Source organism: Dermochelys coriacea, chromosome 2 (genome assembly GCF_009764565.3).
Source record: "Dermochelys coriacea isolate rDerCor1 chromosome 2, rDerCor1.pri.v4, whole genome shotgun sequence".
Lineage (NCBI taxonomy): Eukaryota > Metazoa > Chordata > Testudines > Dermochelyidae > Dermochelys > Dermochelys coriacea.
This window is the reverse complement of record NC_050069.1, coordinates 174,835,751-174,861,830: the sequence shown is the minus strand read 5'-3', so window position 1 is coordinate 174,861,830 and position 26,080 is coordinate 174,835,751. Positions and strand designations below refer to the sequence as shown.

At 41.7% G+C, this 26,080-nt stretch overlaps 1 protein-coding gene across 7 annotated transcripts in view; it reads right to left on the bottom strand.

The window, feature by feature from the left end:
- The window catches only part of TPK1 (thiamin pyrophosphokinase 1), a 516,426-nt gene that overhangs the window by 238,598 nt on the left and 251,748 nt on the right, over window positions 1-26,080 (bottom strand). For all 7 annotated transcript variants that reach the window (XM_038390021.2, XM_043508683.1, XM_038390018.2 and 4 more), the window contains one exon: window positions 17,618-17,690. In XM_038390021.2, the coding sequence (XP_038245949.1) occupies window positions 17,618-17,690 (73 nt within the window). The remainder of the gene's footprint in view (window positions 1-17,617; window positions 17,691-26,080) is intronic.

Below are 26,080 nucleotides of genomic sequence, written 5' to 3'. Positions count from 1 at the left end.
CAAGTTGCAGTGCAGGAGGTTTAGGTTGGATATTAGGAAAAACTTTTTCAGTAGGAGGGTGGTGAAGCACTGGAATGTGTTACCTAGGGAGGTGGTGGAATCTCCTTCCTTAGAGGTTTTTAAGGTCAGGCTTGACAAATCCCTGGCTGGGATGATTTAGTTGGAGATTAGGTCCTGCTTGGAGCAGGGGGTTGGACTAGATGACCTCCTGAGGTCCCTTCCCACCCTGATATTCTATGATTCTATCACATACAGTTTGTCCTGAAACTGCAGAAGAGACCGCAGAGAAGGACTGGGCAGTTTTTGGAGCTACCACTTTTTGTTCCATCTCAGGTTTTCTACCAGGACTTGATCATAGCTGGGAACTACAGGGGCTGGGCCTTTAGGGGAATGGAGTCTCCAGGAACTCTTCCTGATCTTTCCGGCCTTTAGAATGTTGACATGGTACACCTTAGTGTCTTTCTACTTCCTGGGTTCACAAATCTCAGTTTAGTGCTCTAACTCATCTGATCACTTCAGAGAGGCCTTGTCATCTGGCCAACAATTTGGATTCTGAACTGGGAACCAGGAGTAACACCCAGGCCCCTGGTTGGAACTCCTGGATACGGCTTCCCTTGTTGTATACCTTTGCTTGCCCCTTTTATGCCTTGACTAGATTATCTCTTGCAAACTTGTCTAAAAACTTTAACTTCTCTCAGCAATAGCACATATTGTACCAAGTTTGCAGCCTTGGAACTTCATTCCTCCCATGTTGCCTGAAGGAGGTTTAGTATTCTCCTTGGCTGTCTCCTGTAATTTGAATGGGGAGAACCCTATTAGTGCCTGAGTGACTTCGTGGATGGTGAACAGGAATGGCAGAATTCAGAGTAGCAGCCGTGTTAGTCTGTATTCGCAAAAAGAAAAGGAGTACTTGATGCCAGTAGCTAGGTTCCATGGCTACCAACTTCCACAACATACTTTTCAAGGTCTTATTACATTTCTCTTCCAGGCCACCAGGCTGGGGGTAGTACACACCAATCTGATTAAAGCTTTTATCTTCAACAGGCTATGCATGCTCCTTCATGAGCTGTGACGAAGTTGGTGTTGTGATCTGTTATTTTCTGAGGAATTCCCGCCCAGGCAAACACTTGCATGAGCTCCAGGGCAAGGGCTATTGCCTTCGTGGGGTGGAGTGGAATCACCTCAACGTATTATGTGGCATCGTCCAATATATGACTTATGTGGTGGAATCCAGCTGCACTCTTCTCAAAGGGGCCCATCATGTCCATGCCAATCCTCTCAAATGCAGTCCCTATCAAAGGGAAGGGTATCAGTGGGGCTTGGGGTACCTTCCATTGACTTGGCCACTGCCATTCAGAGTAGGAGGTACAGTACTTTTGGTGGATACCTGGCCAATAAAATAAAAGCATCACTCGGTCAAGTGTTTTCTCCTGACCAAGGTGTCCCCTACAGGGTATGGCATATACCAGGCCTAGTATTTCCCTGTGGTATTTCTCTGGGATGGAGGTGCTGATTCTCATCCCTCAGCAAGGGTTTGGGGATGGTGGTGATCAACCACTTTCATCCTCCAGCCAGGAGAATCTCCGTGAATTGTTCTAGGACAATTCTTTTGGCTACCTGGGCTCCTGTCTTTTTGCTGAGCTGAAGCCACGGCCAGCAATGTTCTCTTAGGTGTTGGGCCACCACCCATGGCTGTGCTCCAGGTGTGAACCTTTCTTACAGAAACCGCTGGTGGTACATCACAGTGGAAATTTCAAAGGCGACTAGGATGGCCACTGTAAATTGTGGATAGTCTTTTGCAGCCATCACATTTCCACTGCATGGGCCACACTGCCTAATCCATTCCTGTCAAGTAGGGTGCTAGCTCTCTGCGGGCCAGCAAGCCACCATAGCAACCCTTGCAAAGGGTACCAGCAACGCCTCAAGAGTCATCCTGCAACCCCATTTTTGTTAGCTTTAGTGGAGGTCTCAGAACAGGGACTGAGCTGTTTCCGCAGCACTCCCCAGTGTACCCTGGTCTGAAACACCATGGCCATCTGCTGCACAACTTGCTGATCTCTTTGCTGGGAGGCTAATTCCCCGGTAAGCTGTTGCTGCTGCTCTTCGTCCATACCCATTTCAACAGCTTCTCCACATTCCTCTTTAGCTTGCTCTCCTTTTCTAGGTTGCCCATGTTCTCCACTACTTTTTAGCAGGCTTCATTCAGGGGCAGCAGACCTAATGGTCAGGCCATGACCAAAGAGTACCTCTAAGTCTGTGGACCGAGGGGTGGATGGTCAAGTCACAGTTCATCGCCTTCCCTAAAGTCTTCTGGTAGTCAGGGGTGGAGAGAAGGATAGGGAGACCTTGGCCTTCCCTCTCTATCTGGTTCCAGCCCAGGGCCCAAGTAGAGAGAGAGGCAAGGGCTGGGTTGGTCTCTTTTTGGTTTCCACTCCAGATCTGCCTCCTCTGGGCCCCTTCCTACCTTCCCTCTTTTTCCTTTTGTTTAGTGTGTGGCCCCAGCCTTTTCCTTCCAGTGTCTCAGGAATTCAGAGCATCAGCACACCTTCAAAATCAGTTGTTCCCACTAGACAGGGAGAACGGGGGGCAGGCCCTTGGCCTCCCACCTGAGTCTTACAGTCCCAGTCCTTCCCCTGAAGATGAGTCTGCTTCAGAAGCTGCTGCCTGTCTGCCTTCTTGCAGCCACTCTTCTTCATTCTCCCTCCACCAGATTGCCAGACCTCCCTATTAAGTAGGTCCTCCGTAGAGACCATGCCCATTAGCTGCTGAGAGGCAGGGCTTTCTTTACCCACTATTGCTCAGCCACTCTAATTCTGTAAATCACAGCACTTGCCCGTAGTGCCAGTTTCAGATCTCTCATGGCATGGAAGGAAGCAGGGCTCCTGTATGTTCCCACCACTCCAACAACCCATCCTACTGGAAGCACAGTTTGCACCCCCCCACACGTACTGTTGAAGTGTGAGCAGGCTACTTCTCAGGCAGATACAAAACATAGAATGACTTGTTCCCAATTGTGTGGAAGAAGCCAAAACCTGGCTGTATGTTTTCTATGGCTATTTTCCATTCTTTGGTATCAATGGTTCACTTAAATGTCATTGTCACCCAGACAGGCATACTAACTTCTGCCATCTTCACTCAAAACTTGGCTCACACTTACACCCCTTTCAAAGAACATGGCCTGAATTCTGAGTTTGTAGAAAAACCAGGTAAGTTGGGGGGTTTGAGTCCTGCAACGTAAGAGCACAGCTCTAATTACTTACAAATAACCGATAACAGATACCGAACATAAGTTCTTTGAAATGTTCTGCCCTCAGAGATAAATAGTGAGCACCTAAAAATGAAGACAATTTTCTCTTATATTTGCTCCAAGGTGAAACAGACGTATGAGGCCCACCTATATCATCTATTCCAAGAGTCTTCAGCAGCTGGTGCTATATTAGAGCTGTCTTTTGCTTGAAAGGGTTTAATCACAAAATAACTCTGTTAAATTTTCTTCTCTAGATTCAGCAGTCATTGTTTAATACACTCCCCCGCCCCCACAATCTTTGTATTTATTTTCTTTCTAATGAATTTCTGCTTTTCAAAGTGTTCCAATATTTTCTCCATCACAGATTGACAGACTGGGGCAATGTCTTTTTAAGAGATGACAGAACTAATTTCTTTGGAACTCTGAGAAAGAAGTATCTGTCTAAAGCAATATGGTCTTTATTTTTTTCTAGACTATTTATCAAGGGGAGAAAGCACTTTCACCTTGGATTGAGAAACAACCCTATATTTAGGGCCCTACCAAATTCTGCCATTCTGGTCAATTTCACAGCCAGAGGGTTTTCAAATTGTTCACTTTCACAATTTCAGATGTTTTCAAAAGCACTTAAGTGGCTTAGGAGCATATTGCAATTTCTTTCAATGCGACATATGGTCCTCAATCACTTAGTTTTTTATGAAAATCCCACCCTGGATTAGGTTTTAGGAGTACAAATTTAAAGTCCTAGTTTTGAAGACATTGCCTCAAATGTGCAGAAGCGTAATATATTGTAAGGGTATGTTTTTATAATATTATGGCATAAGGAAAATAAAAGGTATAATAAGACTGTCATTATAGATCATTCACCATACTTCCTGTGCAGACAGGAAGTTGCAGCAGTGACAGTATTCAATAGAGCACTGTTTAATGTATGCAAATGTTAAAGCCATGAGAAGTAATCTCAAGAAAATAAAATCTAACACTCCTTGTTCTGTAGTTGAAATATTGGAGGCTTGATTGGTTTTAGTTGCCCATGTACACTAAAATATTTTGGCTGTGAAACGGAGCTATCAGCAAGAGAAGTCAAAACTCCACCCTCATGGCGGCTTATAGAGAGAAGAGCAGACATACAACTAGTCACAAGGGAATTTACTCTACAAGTTGTCTCACTGAGGTCAATTGACAGTTTAACGATCTACTCAACACGAGAAAGGCTATTGCAGTCTAGCTCAGTAAGAGGAGGGAGAGGAACCAGGACAAGTATCCACAGAGGATCTTCTGCATCCAAACAGCCTCATATACAAAATAATGTAAAACCTGAAGTATCTATTGGACAGGTACAGAGTTTGCTTATGCTTTGGGGCTTATTCCATTTGTCCTTACAGCCACATATGCAAACCTCCGGACATGGCTGTTTGTAAAGAATAGCTCATGCTACCATTATCATTCATTCTAGCAGAGAAAAAAGAAAGGGTACAGTTCAGATTCATCAGGATCTTAAGGAACTAATAGTATTCTTATTTTAGAGTGAAACAAAGTAATTACACATTTAAAAGACAGATGTCACTTCGTTCTACTCAAGGAGCTTAAAAAAAAATCATTTCAGCAAAACTTTAGCAGGCCACTATTGGTTTGTTTGGTTAGTCCATCCTTCGCAGTCACTTGATTAATAGAGACCAATTAGTGTGTGTAGTTAACCCACTTTTACAAAACTGCCTACCCAGCACAATAGCTCTTGATAATTTATGACATTTCTGGAAGAGTATAATACTACTTCCATTAGGCTTCAGCAGAAGACCAACATAAAACTTAAGTCATCTTTTATCACTTGTTAGGAAACTTGATCCCAACAGGATCTGAAAAATATTGTTTCAGAATAGAAAAATATATTAGTGGCGTAAATACTACAGTTGTTAACATAGCAAATACTTTGGCTTCTGTTAAATAATTACATGGCATATAATCATCCTAGTCACAGAAATCTAAATTGTGTACACAATTTGCCCTGTGAATAATGGAATTATCTTGTCATAAAACTATTTTTTACACTTGACAAACTAATATTATATTAATATAGTCAGGCCCCCTTAAATGAATACCTGTTGAGAGAGGGTTTTATAATAAGAGTTATTTAAGGCTCGGTTACACAGGACTATGATTTTTGCTATAAAACTGATGTACTGGGTTGGCTGGGCAGCTCTCTGTGGTGAGGAAACTCTGGATATCCCTAAAGTTCAGAGGTATCCAAAGCTTAGACACACTAACCTATTATCACTGCCTAGCTCCAACCTCTGCTGTAGTAGAGCTCTGCCGTATGATCTGGCAGCAGCCATCTGCCAACTGTGTCAGGCATCTCTAAAGGGAAGGACCCACACTTTCCTCACACCCCAGGCAGCGATTGTCAGCAGCCTTCCCATCATGTTTTGAGGGGAGGCTCCAGAGAGTGCCATCCCCCAAAAGTAGCAGTGGTATCTTTTTGAAAGCAGTACAGAACAAAAGCGTGCCAGAGTGTCCATGAAATTAAAAAGGACATGAAACTTGAGGTTTCCCAGAAAGGCTGAGCTCTCTGGGACATCACTAGCAGGAAAACCACAAATCAACGGTAGTGAATGGCCAGCACAGTTAAGAGATTGGAGGAAGAACCAGGGAGGCATTAAGAATGTTCTTCCAAACCTAAATTACATTTCAATTTGAGTCCAGCTTATGAATGGATAAAAGTTTGTAGCGCCGTGTGATGACAGATTTAGGGCTGGTCTACACTAGAAAATTAGATCAAAAAACAACACTCCTGAGTGACATAGTTAAGCCAACCAAAGTCCTTGGGTAGACAGCACTAGGTGACCAGAATTGTTCTGTTGACTTAGTTACCGCCTCTTAAGGGGGAGGATTTACTACAGTGGCTTTTATAGGTACATGCGTGGAAAAAACAAACCGGCTCCGTACTATTAGAGGGTCAAACAATTTCTCCCTCTCAAAATTCAATGCAAGCTGTACACCTGAGGGAAGAATTATGTCCTAAATGCAAACCATTTTTACTTTTAAAAATTAAATAAATTTTAATGATCCTGTTAAATTGCTCAGGATTCAGTTTTATCCCGTGTCCAGTCATATAATTTAAGATTTAGAAAAAGAAATACATGAGAATAGACACTGAGATTTTTATAACCTTTAATGTATGTGTTAAAACTGATAACTGATGAAAATTAGTTAACATGGGGGGATAACTGTTCACTTCTCCTGACCACACACATTTTCAGCCTCTAATAAACACATGTAGCACTTAGCGAGCAAACAGAAACACATTTATAGCTGAGCAAAACTCCGCAGTGCAGAATGTAAACATACACATATACATTGCCTCAGTATTACAAATATGTTACTGAGCCTAGTAAATACATTGGCAGGGAATGCTCTTTGTCAACACCGTATGACTTTAGCATTAACACAACCTTGACGAACAGTAAAAATCAGAAAATGTAACAGGAATGCCAGATGTTGAAGCAACTGAAGAGTTATTAGAAAGGAAAGTTTTGCGGTAGTAGCCTCTCTGTAAAAATAAGCAGCTCTCAAGGGCTTTTTTTAAAAAAAGAAAGAATAGGGAAAACAAGCCTCTAAATTATAAATTAAAAGAGATACTGGACCTATAAATGCATATATTTATAGTGTCTGATCACAGATTTGTACTAGTGCCCATAGAAAGCAATGGCAAACCTCTCCCGTTGGCTTCAAGGGGCATCAGATTGGGCCTTCTGGTTTTAGGCATAAGTGTGGATCCTGTATTATTTTAAGAACACCCCCACAACATCTTTACTTTCAAAAACTTTTTAAATTGGGCTTTGTTTGAGGCACCACAGCAGTACAAGTGGTTGTTTCATCTTTTAAAGTAATGTTTAAAAGATCCTAATAGAAACGCTCAGCTGTATTAACAAGGCGACAACACTGGTGACAGCAATATCACCACATGCCCTCTCCATGTATGGTATCTTTTCCCCAAGATATTTCAAACTATGCATGCTAATGGAAAAGATAGCTTAGGCTCTTATTATGGGATCACTCAATATGATCAAGTTAGTGCCATTTCACACGTTTTAATAATCACAGAGGGGCAGGAGTACTGAAGTAGGGTTACCATACATCCGTATTTTCCAGGAAATGTCCGGCTTTTTAGTTCTTAAATCACCATACGGGAGGAATTTTAAATATCTAAAAACACCCCGGAAAAGAGGCACATATGGTAACCCTAGATGGGAGCTACCAGAGCTGCAGAGCAGGGCTTGCAGGCGCCAGCAGCGTGTAGAGAGCCCTTGCCCCCCCAGACCCTAAGAGCCAGAGGGACCTGCTGAGCGGCGAGGTGGGGAGTCCTGGCAGTACTTACCTGGGGAGGCTCCCAGGAAGCACCCGGCAGGTGCTTCTGGCTCCTAGGGTCGGGTTGGGTTGGGTCAGGTCAGGGGGCTCTCTGCCTGCTTCCAGCACCTGCAAGCCCCCCTCCCCCCCACCCGACCCTAGGAGCCGGGGGGGAGGGGGGAGAGGGCTCTTTGCACACTGCCAGCGCCTGCAAGCCCCGCTCTATGGCTCCGGCAGCTCCCATCGGCACTTTTTCCCGGCCAATGGGAGCCATGGAGCTCGCGCTTATGGCGGGCGCAGCACGTGGAGATGCCTCGGCTGCCCCTGATTCTAGGAGCCAAGAGACCTGCGGCAGGAGGGGTGAGTAGGCGAGCGGGAGGCGGGGAGGATGAAGAGGTGAGCGGCGAGGGAGCCAGTGGCTGGCTGGTGGGTGAGGAGGCAAGTGGCAGGCGGGGAGGGTGAAGAAGCAAGCAGTAAGGGAGCCAGCAGCCGGCAGGAAGGTGAGGAGGAGGGCGGCGAGGCAGTGGCAGGTGGGGGGAGGGGTGAAAAGGCCAGCGGTGGGCAGTGGAGGTTGAAGAGATGAGCAGCGAGGGAGCCAGCAGTGGGTGGGCAGGTGGGGGTGAGGAGGCAAGCGGTGAGCCAGTGGCAGGCGGGGGTTCTCGGGGCAGGCATGGGGGTTTCTGGCAGGGGAGTGAGAAAGTGAGTGGCAGAAGGTGAGCGATAGGTGGGGGACTGAGGAGGGACACAGCTAGCCAACAGCGGGCCAGGGAGTAAGGAGGGGTGTGGTGGCAGGGTCGAGCGGGGAGGGGGTGGGATCTGAGGCAGAGTGGGGGTGGAGCTTGGGAGGAGCGTGGGTGGACTGTGGGTGGGGCCGACAGCACCCCAATGTGGAGTGTCCTCTTTTTTTGAATGTTCAAATATGGTAACCCTAACTGAAGGATATATTAAATTCCTGTCCACCTCTGATATTATATACAGAAAATCCTAATTAAAAGACGAAAGTGAGATACAGTATTCGAAAAAGAATTATTTGATAGTTGCAGGGTAATGTTGTCCAATTTTAAAGATATTGAATGCTTAAATAAGTGGGAACGACAGGTTTGAAATCAATTTTAGGCCGCCTTCTCTTCTACTGGGCCTATTATACATGTACTGAACTAGCAAAACCAAGACTGCAGCATAGAAAAATGAAGCTCAACCTGAGCTCTTTATTCAGTAATAAATACATTTGTTCTGTTCCTTCCCCAAAACAAAGCGCTCCTAACCCATCTTCTGTGCTTCACATTTATAATTATCCAGTAAACAAGTAATATCCTGTTAAACTGCACAATCCAGTGGCTTTGTTCCCACACCTCTTCATCCACTACTACATGTCACATCTACAGAAGATAAACCAAGAGAAATTGTTTTATGAACTTATTTAAATCAGGGAGCACTGATTTAAATCAAAGTGATTTACATCACTGATTTTAATGATTTAAATCAGTATGCAGGAAGTCTTGATGTAAATAATTGATTTAGTCTTCTTTGGAAAAAAACACGAAAATGTTCAAATGTCAACAATTTTCATTTGTTGGTAAACATTAAAACATGTTGATTTGCAATTACATATAGTCCATACAGTAAATGTGATGTTTTTTGCTAACCAGAAAGATATAGTATATCACATTTAAGCAATTTATACAGTTTAACATACATTTATTCAAATTCTTAATTTTTTTCCTTTTTTTATATTATATTAGAAAATGGTGGCTCATTTCTTATTTACTAGATAAAGTTTAATAGAAATCACAAGTAAAAAAAATAATTTGGATAAAAAATGGAATTCAGTTAGAATGCACAAAATACAGCATTTTAAAATTGTTTTTCATTAGTTATATAAAGCTACCTTATATGTGCTGTATATATAAGAAGAAAAGTCTAACAAAACATGTTTGTATTTAGAACTGACCGATTTATTAAACAAAGGAAGTATCATTGGTAATTAGTGAACTGAACTGATTGTTCCCAATCACCATGTCCTTCAAAATTTTAAGAACTAGTAGATCTCATCTTCTCAGACCTCATTTTTATTCATAGGTTGGAAGAGGAAAACAAGCGTTACTGTTTTTTCAGCTCCCAATCAGTTTCTCAATTTTGAATGAACTAATCATTGAAAATGAACTGATTGAACAAACAGAAATAAAGAAAATATTCTCTCTGCACCTGCGTAAGAGGCTACTTCTGTCAAAAGCTGGTTTAGCATTTCAAACTGGTTCTCAGTGACTTCCACCAGCTCCGTGGTTTGACTTTCTTTAAAAATGTTTACTGCTTAAAATTTAAATTAAACTTAAAAAAATTCAATATATTATAGTAAATTTAGGCCATCACATAGGTTGTCAAAATTAAATTTGAAGTGAATAAATTACAAAAGAAAAATATAATTGAATTTAAAATCTGTTCAATTGCAACTTGATTTAAAAACATTGATTTTTTTCCCCATCCTGATTTAAATGACTGCCCTGTAACACTTGTCATAACATTGCTGAACCTGCTAAGGGAAAAAGGAAGGTGTTGCTATATAATCCTCACATAATGTTGCTTACCTATGAGCATGACAATAAATCAACCTAAGGATTCTGAAGGAGCTTACCTGTTCCATTTAAAACCTTTTGACTTTCTGAAATTACCAAGGGATGCCATATCTCCTGTAACATTAATGTCATAATGAAGAAAATGGACCTGATTCTCTTCTTATTTACATCTGGTAAATAAGGAGTAAACTCACTGAAGTCAGTGGAGTTACCTTAGTATGAAAATAATGTGATGGGAAAATCAGGCCCATAACTGTCTCTTGCTCCTTGACAAAACTGCTTCCAGATCAGTATATTTTATATCACAATTAACTTCATATGTGGGCTTCGATACTTCCTCTTAACCAGCAGGGTGATACACCCTGTGACAACTACTTGCAAATGAGTATATTTTATAACATGATTAATTTCACATGTAAGCTTTAACAACTAACTCCTCTTATTCAGACACGTCAAAAATAATGCATTTATCTCAGTCAATCAATGCTGCTTTAAAAAGTAGGGTTTGACACACTGACATTTATTCATGAGTGAAAATTAAATTAATGATAAAATACATTTATAAAACCAGAGAGAAATATAGCTTTAGTTTCACAAATATGAACAAAATTACTTACTTGCTGGTGTAAATTAGCAGCAGACATGATTTGTTTTGGCCCAGTACCTTCAAATATTTGAATACAACTTGCCCTTTATCTAGCAAGTATATCAAGAGTGTATTATATACAACTAAATGTCATACAAACTTTTCCACCATTTACAGTCTGATGAGCACATAGGATGGGATTTTCCAAAGCATTCAGGTGTCGGCCTAGCTCTGCTCCACATAGAATCATAGAATCATAGAATATCAGGGTTGGAAGGGACCCCAGAAGGTCATCTAGTCCAACCCCCTGCTCAAAGCAGGACCAAGTCCCAGTTAAATCATCCCAGCCAGGGCTTTGTCAAGCCTGACCTTAAAAACCTCTAAGGAAGGAGATTCTACCACCTCCCTAGGTAACGCATTCCAGTGTTTCACCACCCTCTTAGTGAAAAAGTTTTTCCTAATATCCAATCTAAACCTCCCCCATTGCAACTTGAGACCATTACTCCTCGTTCTGTCATCTGCTACCATTGAGAACAGTCTAGAGCCATCCTCTTTGAAACCCCCTTTCAGGTAGTTGAAAGCAGCTATCAAATCCCCCCTCATTCTTCTCTTCTGCAGACTAAACAATCCCAGCTCCCTCAGCCTCTCCTCATAAGTCATGTGCTCTAGACCCCTAATCATTTTTGTTGCCCTTCGTTGTACTCTTTCCAATTTATCCACATCCTTCCTGTAGTGTGGGGCCCAAAACTGGACACAGTACTCCAGATGAGGCCTCACCAGTGTCGAATAGAGGGGAACGATCACGTCCCTCGATCTGCTCGTTATGCCCCTACTTATACAACCCAAAATGCCATTGGCCTTCTTGGCAACAAGGGCACACTGCTGACTCATATCCAGCTTCTCGTCCACTGTCACCCCTAGGTCCTTTTCCGCAGAACTGCTGCCGAGCCATTCGGTCCCTAGTCTGTAGCGGTGCATTGGATTCTTCCATCCTAAGTGCAGGACCCTGCATTTATCCTTATTGAACCTCATTAGATTTCTTTTGGCCCAATCCTCCAATTTGTCTAGGTCCTTCTGTATCCTATCCCTCCCCTCCAGCGTATCTACCACTCCTCCCAGTTTAGTATCATCCGCAAATTTGCTGAGAGTGCAATCCACACCATCCTCCAGATCATTTATGAAGATATTGAACAAAACGGGCCCCAGGACCGACCCCTGGGGCACTCCACTTGACACCGGCTGCCAACTAGACATGGAGCCATTGATCACTACCCGTTGAGCCCGACAATCTAGCCAGCTTTCTACCCACCTTATAGTGCATTCATCCAGCCCATACTTCCTTAACTTGCTGACAAGAATGCTGTGGGAGACCGTGTCAAAAGCTTTGCTAAAGTCAAGAAACAATACATCCACTGCTTTCCCTTCATGAACCCATACAGTTTTCCAAGGGCACATCTACTCTCAAAACGAGCACAGTGCTTGTGTAGCGCTTCAATAAAAACAGTACTATGCCAATGGGACAGCTCTCCCAGACCCCATCAACGTATTTAATTCACCTCCACGAGAGGCAATAACTATGTTGACACTAGCAACCCCCTTGTCGACAGCGCTGTCTACACCAGGGGTTTTAGGGCTGGTATAACTGCGTTGCTCAAGGGTGCAGATTTTTCATAATTTTATCCATCTATGCAGAGCAATAAAAGTTCCTCCGTTTTCCCATTTGCAATCATTCACTCAGTTTCCTAATAATATAAATGTTTCATTAACAATCTATCTACATGACTTGATATCTTGTTTATCCCAATCTCCTATTCCATGCCATAGAAGCCAAGCTCAAAGGAAGGGGAAAGTTAAAGATCAATTATTTTTGTGGCCATGAGAAAAAAAAACATGTCACAGACTGAAATCTGGTCTCCCACCATGAAATCTGGTCTTTTGTATGCTTCTACTCTGTACTATAGAGATTTCACATGGGAGACAAGCGTTTCTCAAACTGGGGGTCCTGACCAAAAGGGAATTGCAGGGGGGTCATAAGGTATTTTAGGGGGGCCGTAATATTCCCACCCTTATTTCTACACTGCCTTCAATGGAGGCAAGAGAGTGGCAGCTGGTGGCTGGAGAGCAGCAACTGTTGGCCAGGGGTCCAGCTCTGAAGGCAGCACCCTGCCAGCAGCAGCACAGAAGTAAGGGTGGCAATACCATACCATGCCACCCTTACTTCTGCACTGCTGCCTTCAGAGCTGGGCTCCTGGCCAGCTGTTACCGTTCTCCAGCTCTGAAGGCAGCACCATCATCAGCACCAGTGCAGAAATAAGGGCAGTACTACCACCCCCCCCCCAATAAGTTGTGAGGGGTCGCAAGCTCCTTTTTGGGTCAGGACCCCTACAATTACAACACTGTGAAATTTCAGATTTAAATGGTTGAAATAATGAAATTTACGATTTTCAGAATCCTATGACTGTGAAATTGACCAAAATGGACTGTGAATTTGGTAGGGCTCTCCATAAAGGGGAGTAGAGCCTTAGCTGGTATAATTCAGCCTTGCTTCACTGAAATCAGATCAGTGTAGCTCCACTGATTTTAAAAGGAAACTGCAAATTTACACCAGTTGAGGACCTGTCCCAACGTATCTGGGTAGGTATCATCTATTTTTATGTGATTCATAGGTGTACTGCATTTTACAGATTGTAAACAAAATGAGATGGCTACAGGAACTGAGTAAACTACTGCTGGTACTTTACTAGCCCAAATATTGCAGTAGGAGACAACAGTGAAGAGTACTAGCCAAATCTTACTTTTTTTCCCCCAACAGAAGAATTTCATACATTTACTTCCATGTTTACATCTGAATTTCAGACCAAATTATTTCAGTTTAAAAAAAAGAGTTTATTTTCTCCAGCAAAGCCACACTCCTATAGGATCTCAAGTCGAGCGGTGTCTTTTCTGGCTCAGGCACCACCACCAATAGTACAGATTCTTCAGGTTAGATTATGCCCTCATTTCCATTCGTACAATCACATTGAACTACTTGCTACCTTTACATCACAAATACAAAGTTATAGGCTTACAGACACTCTTTTCAGAGTTGAAGGATACATAGGACCAAATTCAGAGTGGACGTAAGTCACAGAATCACAGAAATATAGGGCTCGAAGGGACCTTGAGAGGTTATCAGATCCAGCCCCCTCTGTGGTGACCCAGGACCTACTACACTTAGACCATGCCTGACAAGTGTTTGTTCAACCTGTTCTTAAAAGTCTCTAATAATGGGGAGTTCACAACCTTCCTTAGAAGCCTATTCCAGAGCTTAACTACCCTTATAGTTAGAAAGTTTTTCCTAATATCTAACCTAAATCTCCGTTGTTGCAGATTAAGCCAATTACTTCTTGTCCTATATTCAGTGAACATGAAAAACAATTGATGAGTCCTCTTGACAACATCCCTTAATACATTTGTAAACTGTTAGGAGATCCTCTCTCTCTCTTCTTCCGCCCCGGTACTCTTTTCTCATGACTAAATATGCCAAGGTTTTTTTTAAACCTTTTGTCATTTTTTGTTGCTCTCCTGTGGACTCTCTCCAATTTAGCCACATCTTTCCCAAAGGATAGCACCCAGAATTGGACACAGTAGTCCAGCTGAGGCCTCATCAGTACCAAGTAGAACAGGACAATTACCTCCCATGTCTTACATATGACACTCCTGTGAATACACCCCAGAATGATGTTAGCCTTTTTTGAAACTGCATCACATTGTTTAGCGCATGCAATTTGTGATCCACTAAGCCCCAAATTGTTTTCAGCATGACCACAACCTAACCAGTTATTCCCCATTTCATAGTTGTACATTTGATTTTTCCTTCCTTAGTGAAGTAATTTACACTTATTATTGGATTTCATCTTGTTGATTTAAGACTATTCTCCAGTTTGTCAAGGGCGTTTGAATTCTAATCCTGTGCTCCCAAGAGCTTGTAACTCCTCCCAGTTTGGTGCCATCCATACATTTTGGTGCCATCCATACATTAATGAAAATATTGATTCATACCAGACCCAGGATTGGTCTCTGTGGGACTCCACTAGATACATCCTCCCAGTTTGACAGTGAACCATTGATATCTACTCTGAGTACAGTATTTCAACCAGATGTGCACCCACCTTATAGAAATTTCATCAAGACCACATTTTCCTAGTTTGCTTAGGAGAATGTCATGTCGGTCTGTGTCAAAAACTTTACTCAGATCAAAATAGATCACATCTACTACTTCCCCCATCCACTAGGCCAGTAACCCTGTCACGGAAGGAAATAGCTTGTCAAGAACAAATCATGCTAAACCAACCTATGTTGGCTACTCCTTATAAAGCTTAATATCCTTTAACTGCTTACAAACTGATCATTTAATAAATTATTCCAGTATCTTTCCAGGTATTAAAGTTAGGTTGCCTGGTCTGTAATTCCACAGGTTCTCTTCATTCCGCTTTTTAAAGACAGGTACTATTTTTGCCCTTCTACAGTCTTCTGAGACCTCACCCATGCTTGCCAAGTTCCTGAAGATAATTACTAAGGGCTTGTATACACCACGCAGCTTTTAGCGACAAAGCTGTATCAACACAGCCTTGTCACTAAAAGTCAGCGTGTGTAAACACTCCTTGCTTGTACTTTGTCGGCACTTTTGCCAACAAATACTTCCAGCCCCGCGAGCAGCGTTAGCGCTCTCCTGCCGACAAAGCCACATTCACACTGCCTCTTGCGTCGCCAAAACTTTTGTCTTTTCGCAAGGGCTCTTTTTTAAGTACCCATGAAAGACAGAAGTTTTGTCGACAACTTCACAGTGTAGACATACCCTAAGAGTTCTGAAATTACCTCAGCTAGTTCCTTGAGTACCCTGGGATGAATTTAATCAGGCATTGTGGACTTGAATATATCTAACTTACTTAAATATTCTTTAGCCTGTTCTTCCCCCATGTTAGTATTGTGTTAAGTATCTAGTCACCATTTACCTTTTTAGTGAAGACTGAAGCAAAACAGGTCATAAACACCTCAACCTTCTTGGTGTCATTATTAGGTCTCCTTCCCCATTACGTAGAGGACCTACATTTGCCTGTCATTGTTCCTAGTGTATTTAAAGAATCTCTTCTTTTGCCTTTTATGTCACTTGCTAGGCAAACTCAAAATGGTGGTGTAAGTTACACATGAACAGGTGGATAAAACATTTCTTTTATCATATAAATTGTAACAGGAAAAGGAACTAGTATAAAAAGATACAACACCCTGATTTACCATACACCTTCTAACACCCTCCTACTAGTTCTCCCTCACCAATCCAACCCCTACATTACAGCAGTCCCTTGCTTGAACCCTTCGGCATGTAGGCTACACCCACTTACCAATGTGTAATTTACAGCACCATTTGCATCCAACGATTAAGTCAAAAGTTCTCTGTGGTAGCACTCTTCAAGCCTGATCTCCCACTATACTTTGAAATTAGCGGTTTACTTATACAGAATGAGTTGGATAAACACTAATAATCAGAACAAATGACATCTTTTTAAACTTCACTTTGCAAACATTAACCAATTAAGCATGCACTCTTACGAATGAATTTAGTAGCTGAATCTGGATCAGATTCACAAACTGCTAGAAGATGGAAACTCTAAGTCTTTGGCACACAACACATGAAAACTCATGATCAGATGGGAGCTCTTAGATCAGAAGACAATGCCAACAGAGCACCTTACATCCATTGTGCCTTAAGCAAAAGCTTGGGTTGGGTCTGTAGTGATAGCATATTACAGTTGAACTAGCAGAGGGGAATTGGGCCATAAGCTATTTTCTATTTAGTCTCAGTAGGACCGTCCTTGTGTATGTTCTCCCACATGGTTGAAACCCAAAGAAGAAATATCAGATCTGTGAGTTTCTGAGGCTAAGTTGTCCACCTCATGAGGAACAAGCAGTAATTTAGCATGTTTGTAACTAGTGCCTGCGGCGTTTATAAGCAGAGTTCTGCAAATTCACAGATGTTACTCCAAAAGGTCCATTTTCTTGGGCCTGAGGGTAAGACTCAGAGCACCAAGTCCCAGACAGACTGCCAAAGTGTTATGTGCAGTCCAATAAAAGATTTTACCTCACTCATCATGTCTCTCTAATGTAGAGTAGTTTCAGAATAGTGATTCTAAACATGATGTGGTGACTCTTAATATGAAGGGGAGTTTAATCAATAGTCAAGGCAAAGACCTAAGAAAAGAGAAAGTGTTAACATTAACTCTGTTGGTGGAAAATGTGCTGGCTGCATTAGCTACAAATTAACGTATGCAGGGATCTGTCCAGAAGTCCAATTAAAGTCTGTATTAGTCAAGTGTAGAGCTAGTCAGCGCATGACTCACTGTTTCAATATGTGATCAAGAAAGCAGCAGCAAAAAAAAGTCTTTACATATTGTTTGTTGCTTGAAGAAAATCATATCCCATGAAAATCACATTTCTGAAAACATCTGAAGAGCTTATGTGGGTACCTGGCTACATATAAATCACAGGAGATTGAGTCAGGAAGTAAAGATTAGTTAGGAAAAACAAACTGTTTTTCAAACTCAGACTTTCAGAAAGTTTTCAATAGTATCTTTCCAGGAAAATCTCTACACATCTCTACCATATTGAGATGATGCTGCAAATTCCCAATTAAAAGCCAACTGCATCAAAGTTGCTTTGTTTTTTCTATACATTTTACTTACTAAATTGTATTGAGCCACTCACATATAACACAAGGCCTGGTCCAATTCCTCAGAAGCCAAAAGGAATTGAGGATGCTCAGTAGGTGCTAAGGATTTCTCACTAATGAGTTGGGTCCCATGGTGCTTTAACAAAAAAACCAATGCAATTTACCTTGACCTTGTAGTATTCCTCGACTTCAGACGTAATGGAATCAAAGTCACCGCTGATGTAATCAGGCAAGAAGCTGAAAGAAAAGCAGTGAACAGTAAAATGAAAAATTAAGGCATTTTATTTTCTTAAATTAAAAAAAAAAAGATGGGGGGAGGAATATTCCTCTCTCAAAGAGAAAAGAAACAAGATTATGAAGCAGTCTACATACAAAGTTAATACCAAGTAAGCCAGCCCCTATCTTAACATGCTGCAGGACTGTAATAAACTGGTGTCCTCTCTATTCTAAGGGGCAAATACTACACCTTTACATAGACACATGCAACTCCTAGATGGAAGTTCAGCAAGAGCTGTGCATGCATATTTTAAGAAAGATTGGCTCTAAATATTTTTTTTTATTTCAATACATTGACAGCAACAAAACAGCTTAAAAGCCAATTCATTACACTGTACTATCTAGTCTTTTAGGATCTTGTTCCTTTGCTAACAGCAAAAATAGTTTCAGGGTGTCAGACATTTAGCAGAATTTGTTCTTTTATCAAAGTGTTACAAGACATTATAAGCAAGTGAAATCCAACACAACATCTCTGCTCGCATTGGCTAGAAAGAATAATGGATTCTTGATGGGAGACAGGCCATCACAAAAGGCATAAGTGTGAGCTTCTATGCTGGCAAGCAGCACACAGAGAGAAAGGTTTAAAGGGATCTGAATTAGCCCTCTGCACCTTCAGATGTCATGAAACCTTTAGAGCTTTTGTGGGTTGGCAGCCACTAGAGATAATTTGTTGCCCAATTTAGCACTCAGGCATCTGTTCCATACATTGCACCTACACACATATAAAAAAATAGCTAATCAAATAAAGTTACATGAAAATTCATTTAATTTGGTTTTCATTCACCTAATGATTTAATACACTAGAAATGTGCTGAATAAAGAAAGTTTGTTTAATCTTCTTCCTGCTGTGGTGTGCTCAGACCATTGCATGAGATGCTGGGTTTATTTTTTCTCTAAATACCTATGGAGAAGAGGACACACTGTATTAATATTGGCAACTGCTCATTTGTTTTTTCAGGTGGTTTGTTTTTAAGTTATTACTGATGTTCTATTTTATTATGGTTCCCTCCCCCCCGCCTTTAAAAAAAACAAAAAAACAAAAAAAAAAACAACTTGTCCATGATAAGTACTCCTAAAAATTATCTGTGCCTGAGGTTTTGGAAACATTATCTCTGTTAAAAAAAAAGAGGCTAAGATCTGTAAGAATTAAATTTAAATTCTTAAAAGCATCTCTCCTAAAGTGCCATTGTCTTTGCTGTAAACAAACATAGGAATGGAGATTTTAGGGTATTTATTTTACCTTAATTGGGTTGGTTTCTCCCCAGAATAGCTTTTAAGTGCATCAAACAGATTTGTAAACTCCATTATTATTTTCAAATGTATAATGAAACTTTAACTGTGCTATCTAAAGTATCATTTAAGTGTTTTGAAAAAATAGTTTTCCACATTACTAAAATCTTGTAAATGTAGATAAGATAGCGAGAGAGATGAAAAGGAAAGATAGTATTATGAAAGTGCTGGTTACTGCTTATCCATAGATAAGGCTGAAGTTAGTTTTGAAATTAAGTAGGGATTGGGCCATTTTGTAACTTTCACTTGAGGACAGCATGCTTTTTCAAAGGATTTACAAGTAAATTCACTCACTGGCTTATAACTTAAAATTAATTTTAAAAAGGTCCTTAAAGAAACTTAGCACCACATCAGGAAAATTTTCTCCTACTTGATTTTAACAGAATAACACATCATCTTTAAAGTTCACACATGATTAAAGCTCATAAAAATCTTCTGCACTGGTTATCTTACATTTGTTTTCTTTAAAGACTTAATAGTTATTTGCCATCATTGTTCTTAATAACTGAAAAGTTTCTTTTTTCAGCAGGAGCTGAAAGTAATATTCTTCTACACAACATAGAACTACTCTCTTTCAAAACAGCCATCATTGTTCGCAACAAAAGCAAAGCCAACCTGCTCTCAGGGAAAATGGCAGTCCCCTATGCTGCCTGGTTTTACCCAGGACTCCTGCATACTTGAGCAGGACACTCCAAGTTTTAGGGAATGCTCCTGCGCCCACTGAAGTCAATAACAAAACACACTATACCTGATCCTCTCATTCTCATCAGTGTAGCTCTACTGACTTCAACACAAATGTAAGTGAGAAGAGAATCAGGCTCATTCACTTCAGTGGAAATAGGGTTGGACTCCTGCTTTGTTCTAGTCAGACAAAAAACACCTGTTCAATAAGGCTGCTAGCAATTTAGTTTAGAAAACCTAGACTCAATAGCAATTAGAAGATCTCAGAAGCCTGAGAAATTTCAAAGGTGAACTCCTATCCTTTGTTCTTTTCCGTGCTTTCCTACTTGCTAATGCAGGGGAGGCTATTGAAACTAAGTTTACTCTGGATGTAAAAATGGTGCCCCCACAAGTCAATTCCTGCCATTCACCACATCTAAGAAGGAAAAACAATTGTTATGGAAAACATCATATGATATGTCACATTTACTTTTATGATCACCTGTTTTCTTATGCTTTAATTCCTTACACTAATTACTAGCTGCAGTGTTTTTCTAACCATTAAACATTTCATAACATAGATTTTTCAAGAGACATATTGAGGGGCTAGGAGCAGAATTACAAGAGAAATAGAAACAAAACACATCCTCTCCAGGTAGCAATTTACAACAGAGATTCTGGCTTAACCCAAATTGATACTAAGAAACTGTTGCTAGTTGAATTTCCATCCATGGAATTTTACAAACAGTAAACTCAAGAAACTAGTACAAACCATAACAAGTAGCTTTGCTGTATCCCTAGAACACCCTGCTTTGGCTTCTGATCAATACAACTCCTTCTTAGGTCCCTCTCCTCTTGGCAAAATACATCCTTTTTAAAATGTTGACTTCAAATGGATTCAGCTTCATCTACCTATCTCAAAGATAGGCATGCCTTCCTGAGAGGCCTGTGAACTCTGGCTGAAAATTAACCCCCGCAAACCCCAGGCCACTACCTCCCCCAAAAAACACCACTGGGGGCTGGAATAGAGCAAGGCTTCAGAATCCCCCAAACGGCCTGTATGCCCAACCCCAAGGTCATTGTAACTTCTCCTTTCTTCTTCTCTTTCCCCAAAACATACAAAAACAAACAAAGGAGGAAAATCTTTGAAAGGGTACAGCATTCCTGAAGGACACAAAAGACACACACCATGGGTTAGATTCACAAAGAAACTTAAATAAGCATCACCATGCCTATCTTTTAGGTGTCTGGGAAAGCGCTGGGATTCACAAAGCCTGGGCTTCCTACACAACGAATGGGGAGAGAGAGGCTCCTTAGAATGGGATTCACAAAAAAAACAGCACACTAGATGGCTCCTTGCCTAAGGTAGCCAAGGGGAGCTGCTAAGCCCCGCTGCCTCTCTCACAGAGAGGCATCTAAATCTGGCCTGCAGGGGTGAAACTCCCTCTGCCTGGGAGTCTCAGCTGTAAACCCCATGTGACAGTTGGTACCTCAAAGTAGCACCCTGGAACCTCCATATTCACCATTGTCATATAATTATATGTTTTGTACAAAGTATGCCTTGTGAGGTATCATTTTAAATGTCTTGATGTGTTGAACATTAATATCCTGTTGGAATGTATGTACTGTAGTTATATGTGAAGTTATGAAGTATTCCTATGTGTTACTGCAATATGTTGTGAGGTTTGGGAACACCCATGGTCAGTCTTTCAGTTACGACAAAGGAGGAGTCCTCATTGGCCAGTGCTCATTAATGGCTCAACACACAATCCACTATCACAGAGGCTTAGGGTGACCAGATGTCCCGATTTTATAGGGACAGTCCCAATTTTGGGGTCTTTTTCTTATATAGGTTCCTATTACCCTCCCACCCTCGTCCTGATTTTTCACATTTGCTGTCTGGTCACCCTACAGAGGCTCCTTAGAGAAGGCACATATGCAATGGAAACTGCTTGACTAATAGAGACTGCCTGGCCCCCACATCACAGCAAGGATCTTTCTAACAGCTGGAAGAAAGTATAAAAGAGGGAGAAATATCATCATGCGGCTTCTCTCCCCCTCTCCATCTCAACACCTGGAGGACCATCTGGAGGTAAAAGACTTTGAACTGTGGAAGAATGATCCCAGTCTACGTATTGAGGAACTGTAAACTATATATGCATCTATTAGGGTGAGACTGCTTGATTCAAATCTTGCTTAGGGCACGTCTTCACTGGCAATGTTAAAACGCTGCCACGTGGCTTGTGTAGTCGTGGCACAGAACTGGAGAGAGCTCTCACGGAGTTCTAAAAAAGCCACCTCCACAAGGGGCATAGCTACCAGTGCTGGTGCACTGTCTATACTGGCACGTTATAGTGCTGAAACTTGCAGCACTCAGGGGATGTTTTTTCACACCCCCGAGCAAGTTGCAGTGCTGTGAAGTAGACAAGCCCGTAGTCTGTTAAAGATAGAATTTAGACTGCGTTTCTATTTTTATTTCTTAAGTAACCAACTTTGATCTCTATGCCTGCTACTTGCAATTACTTAAAATCTCTTTCTGTAGTTAATAAATTGTTTTATATTCAACCAAAACACACTGTTTTAGGGAAAAGTACTTGGGAAATCCAGCTCAGATTAACAAGGGCTATTGCATGTCCACTACCCTTTTGTCTGAGGGGGCGAACTAGGTAATGAGCATACACTGGCCAGGCTTCCGACCAGTGCAAGATGGTACAGTTCTGGGAATGCAAGTCTGGGGAGCTGGGGAAAACTGACTGAAGCCTCCCTATTAATTGTTCATGAGTGGCTGGGAGATCATTCATGTAACTCAGTTGGGTGTCACTGACTGTGGATGTCTCTGTAAGTGCAGTGCCTGTCAGAGGCTTGTAGCTTGACATCAGCATTACAGCATAAGAGGCAGCCCAGGTTGGTGGGTATGGACAGCTCAGTAGTCCCATAGCCCAGTTTGCACCCCGGGGACCCCATCACACCCTCTCTTGGGATCAGGCACCTAAACTGTTTTTAGCAAAGAGTAGGAGCTCTCTCATAATTTTTAGCCCAGTGGTTAGGGTTCTCACCTGGGATGTGGGAGACTGCTGGTTCAAGACCCCCTCCAGAGGAGAAGGTATTTGAACAGGAAGAGACTATATCTTGTACTTTAGTCCACTGTGGGGAAATCTCAGTCTTTCCTGTTGAAGCTGTTCAACTGTGATTAAATAATGAAAGAATCAAACATGAGAATCTCTGTAGCCTGATGGTTAGTGCACTCCTGTAGAAAGCGGGAAACCTAGGATCCAGTCCCTCTCCTTCACTTGCTCTTTAATAATTTATCCACTATGCACAGCTTCAACAGGAGAGACAGAGGGCTTGTCTACACTTACCGGGGGATTGACGAGCAGCGATCGATGCATCGGCAGTCAGTTTAGCGGATCTAGTGAAGACCCACTAATTTGACCTCAGATCGCTCTGCCATCAACCTGTACTCCACCGGATTGAGAAAAGTAGGGGGAGTCGACGGGAGAGTGTTTCCCGTTGACACTGCGTGGTGTGGACCCTACAGTAAGTAAGTCTAAGCTACATCGATTTGAGTTACGCTATTCATGTAACTCAAATTGCATAGCTTAGATCGAATTTCCCCTGTAGTATAGACAAGGCCAGAGAAAGTCCCACATCAGAATATCCCATAGCCCAGCCCCCAGGCTAACCGTTAGGAGGAAGCTCCTCTTCCTCCCTGACATTTCATGATCAGGCCCTGAGGACAAATTAGACAGAGCAACATCTATGTTCTCCCAGTTTGTGCATTGCTCTGGGGCCCAGGCGTCTGGACACAAGGTGTGGGGCTGCAGTACGTATGCTCAGAGGTAGAAACATAGGCACCTAGGAAAATTTACTGGGGAAAAAAAATAAGATCTGAGTGAGTTCAGGTGCTTACAGGGTGTGGGGGCAGCTGAGCAGGGATCTTGTGAATCCCACTGAGGCCTGATTCTTGTATTTAGGTGCCTAATGTGGAAGTTAGGCATCTAAGTCCTGTTGTGAAGCTAGCTCCATAAGTTGTTCTCCACTTGTACTGTATGCCTAATGGATGAGATAAAATGATCCAGTTGAGTATTCAGAGGTTAGCTTGCTTGTAGTTCATTGCTTAGGCAAACCAATAAAGGAAAGCCAATTTTGGGTCAAAATCTTGTTTACCTTACTAAAGTGACTAATCACATTGACTGCCGTGGAATTCATCACCTTAGTAGAGTGAACTGGATTTAGCCCAAGTTCTTCCCTCCACCCTTGGAAAAGACTGAATGAGTTACATTGACACTACAGAGAATTCTTTCCCAGGTGTCTGTCTGGTGGGTTCTGCTCACATGCTCAGGGTCCAAATGATTGCCCTATCTGGGGTCGGGAAGGAATTCCTCCCCCCCCAAGTAAGACTGGAAATGACCGTAGGGGTATTTTCCCTTACTCTGCAGCACAGGTCCTGGGTCACTTGCTGGTATGAACAAGAGTAAATGATGGATTCTCTGTAACTTGAAATCTTTAAATCAAGAGTTGAGAACTTTGGTAACTCAGCAAAACGTTAAGGGTCTATTCCAGGAGTGGGTGGTGAGGTTTTGTGGCCTGTGACATGCAGTAGGTCAGAGTAGATGATCATGATGGTCCCTCCTGGCCTTCGAGTCTGATAAAAAGGGGAGTCACTGAGGCTCATCCAATAAGAGAAAGAAAGAAAAAAACCAAGCAATATTAGGTAATTTTGGAACACACTGTATTCATTTATTCTTAAGGTGAAAGTATTAGAGAGAGAACATATTTAAACAAAAAACAAACCTACATGCATGATAAAAAGCTTTCCAGAGGTCACCCCAGCCTCAGGATCTTATAGGCGTCAGTCCCTCAAAACCCACAAGTCGGTCTTTCTGGTAGTTACAAATTTGTAACTATCTCAGATTCAGAACAAGAACACCCAGGAATAGTTCAGTCTTTCCTTTATACAGCTTGGGCCTTTGACATTGGCCTCAGGGAACAGGTGATCAGAAGACAAAGCCCATCCCTCAGGGCATTGAGACAAAAGCTAGCGAGCATCATGTTGAGTCTGAAGTGTTTGCAGAACTGGGACTGGGCCCTTTATGAACTCAATTTCAAACTTTAACATAAAGAGTAAAATACCTTTTTATACAATTAAAAAAATCACTTTAGAAGTCATTTTATAATAAAATACAGTGCCATTTTCTTAAATAAATTACTCTGGCATAACTACTCAGTTGTATCATTAATTCAAAGTTACAATTTCCTACTACTGATTTTTCTTGTGATGTAGCTCCTTTAGCATATAATGGTGTGCAATGAACCTTTTTTAACCAAATGTTAACCCGGAGACATGAACATTTGAAGACAGAGTACAGTACAGCTTGCTTTCAATTACAATACAACAAACACCTCCAGGCAGCCAGCCTGTACAAGTCCATATTTCCACGTAAGCCTAAAGTGGGCTCTTTGGTGGCTCTGTTGTGAGTTTCACCCTAAGGGAATGAAGGTTGGTTTTTAGCGGGGTGGTGTTCTGTGAACTTAGTACTTGGAGAAGGATGCAGTAGGACAGCTGTGGGGACTGACAAGTCCTGTTCATCCTAAGAACAGGCATAGCAAATTTTTTTTACATTCAGTTCCCAAGCCTATTCAATCTATCAACTCTCTACTGAGATTACATACAAGATTATCTGAGACACGGGAACTGGTCACTGGGTGTGTCTGTCTCTCTCTGCCATGCTGTCTCCCCTCCCCTCCATTTGTGCTGCCTTGTAGAGTGTGAGGCTACATTAACAACAATGTGTTTACCCTTGAGGGCTCAGCCGAGTGCTACTTCATCATTTAGCAGTAATTCCCTACGAAATCTCTCACCCTCTTCCACCCTCTGACATCACCACCTCAACCAAGTTTCATAATGATCATTGCTGTGTACAGTATTAAAATTGTTTGTTTAAAACTTATACTGTGTATGTGTGTGTGTGTTATATATATATATATAGAGAGAGAGAGTCTTTTGTCTGGCAAAAAAAAAAATCCCTGGAACCTAACCCCACCATTTACATAAATTCGTATGGGGAAATTGGATTCGCTTAACATCGTTTCGCTTAAAGTAGCATTTTTCAGGAACATAACTACAACATTAAGCGAGGAGTTACTGTAATTTCAAACACATCACCAAAAAAGCTACTAGATGACAGCAACTTGCAGTCACAGCATCTTCATCTGTATTAGAACTAGTCACCCAAGGTTAACAGACCCCATATACTATAAATGTGCTATTATATCCTGTAGAGCAAAGGCTCTCAATCTTTCCAGATTACTATATCCCTTTCAGGAGTCTGATTTGTCTTGCCTAATCCCAAGTTTCAACTCACTTAAAACCTACTTGCTCATAAAATCAGACATAAAAA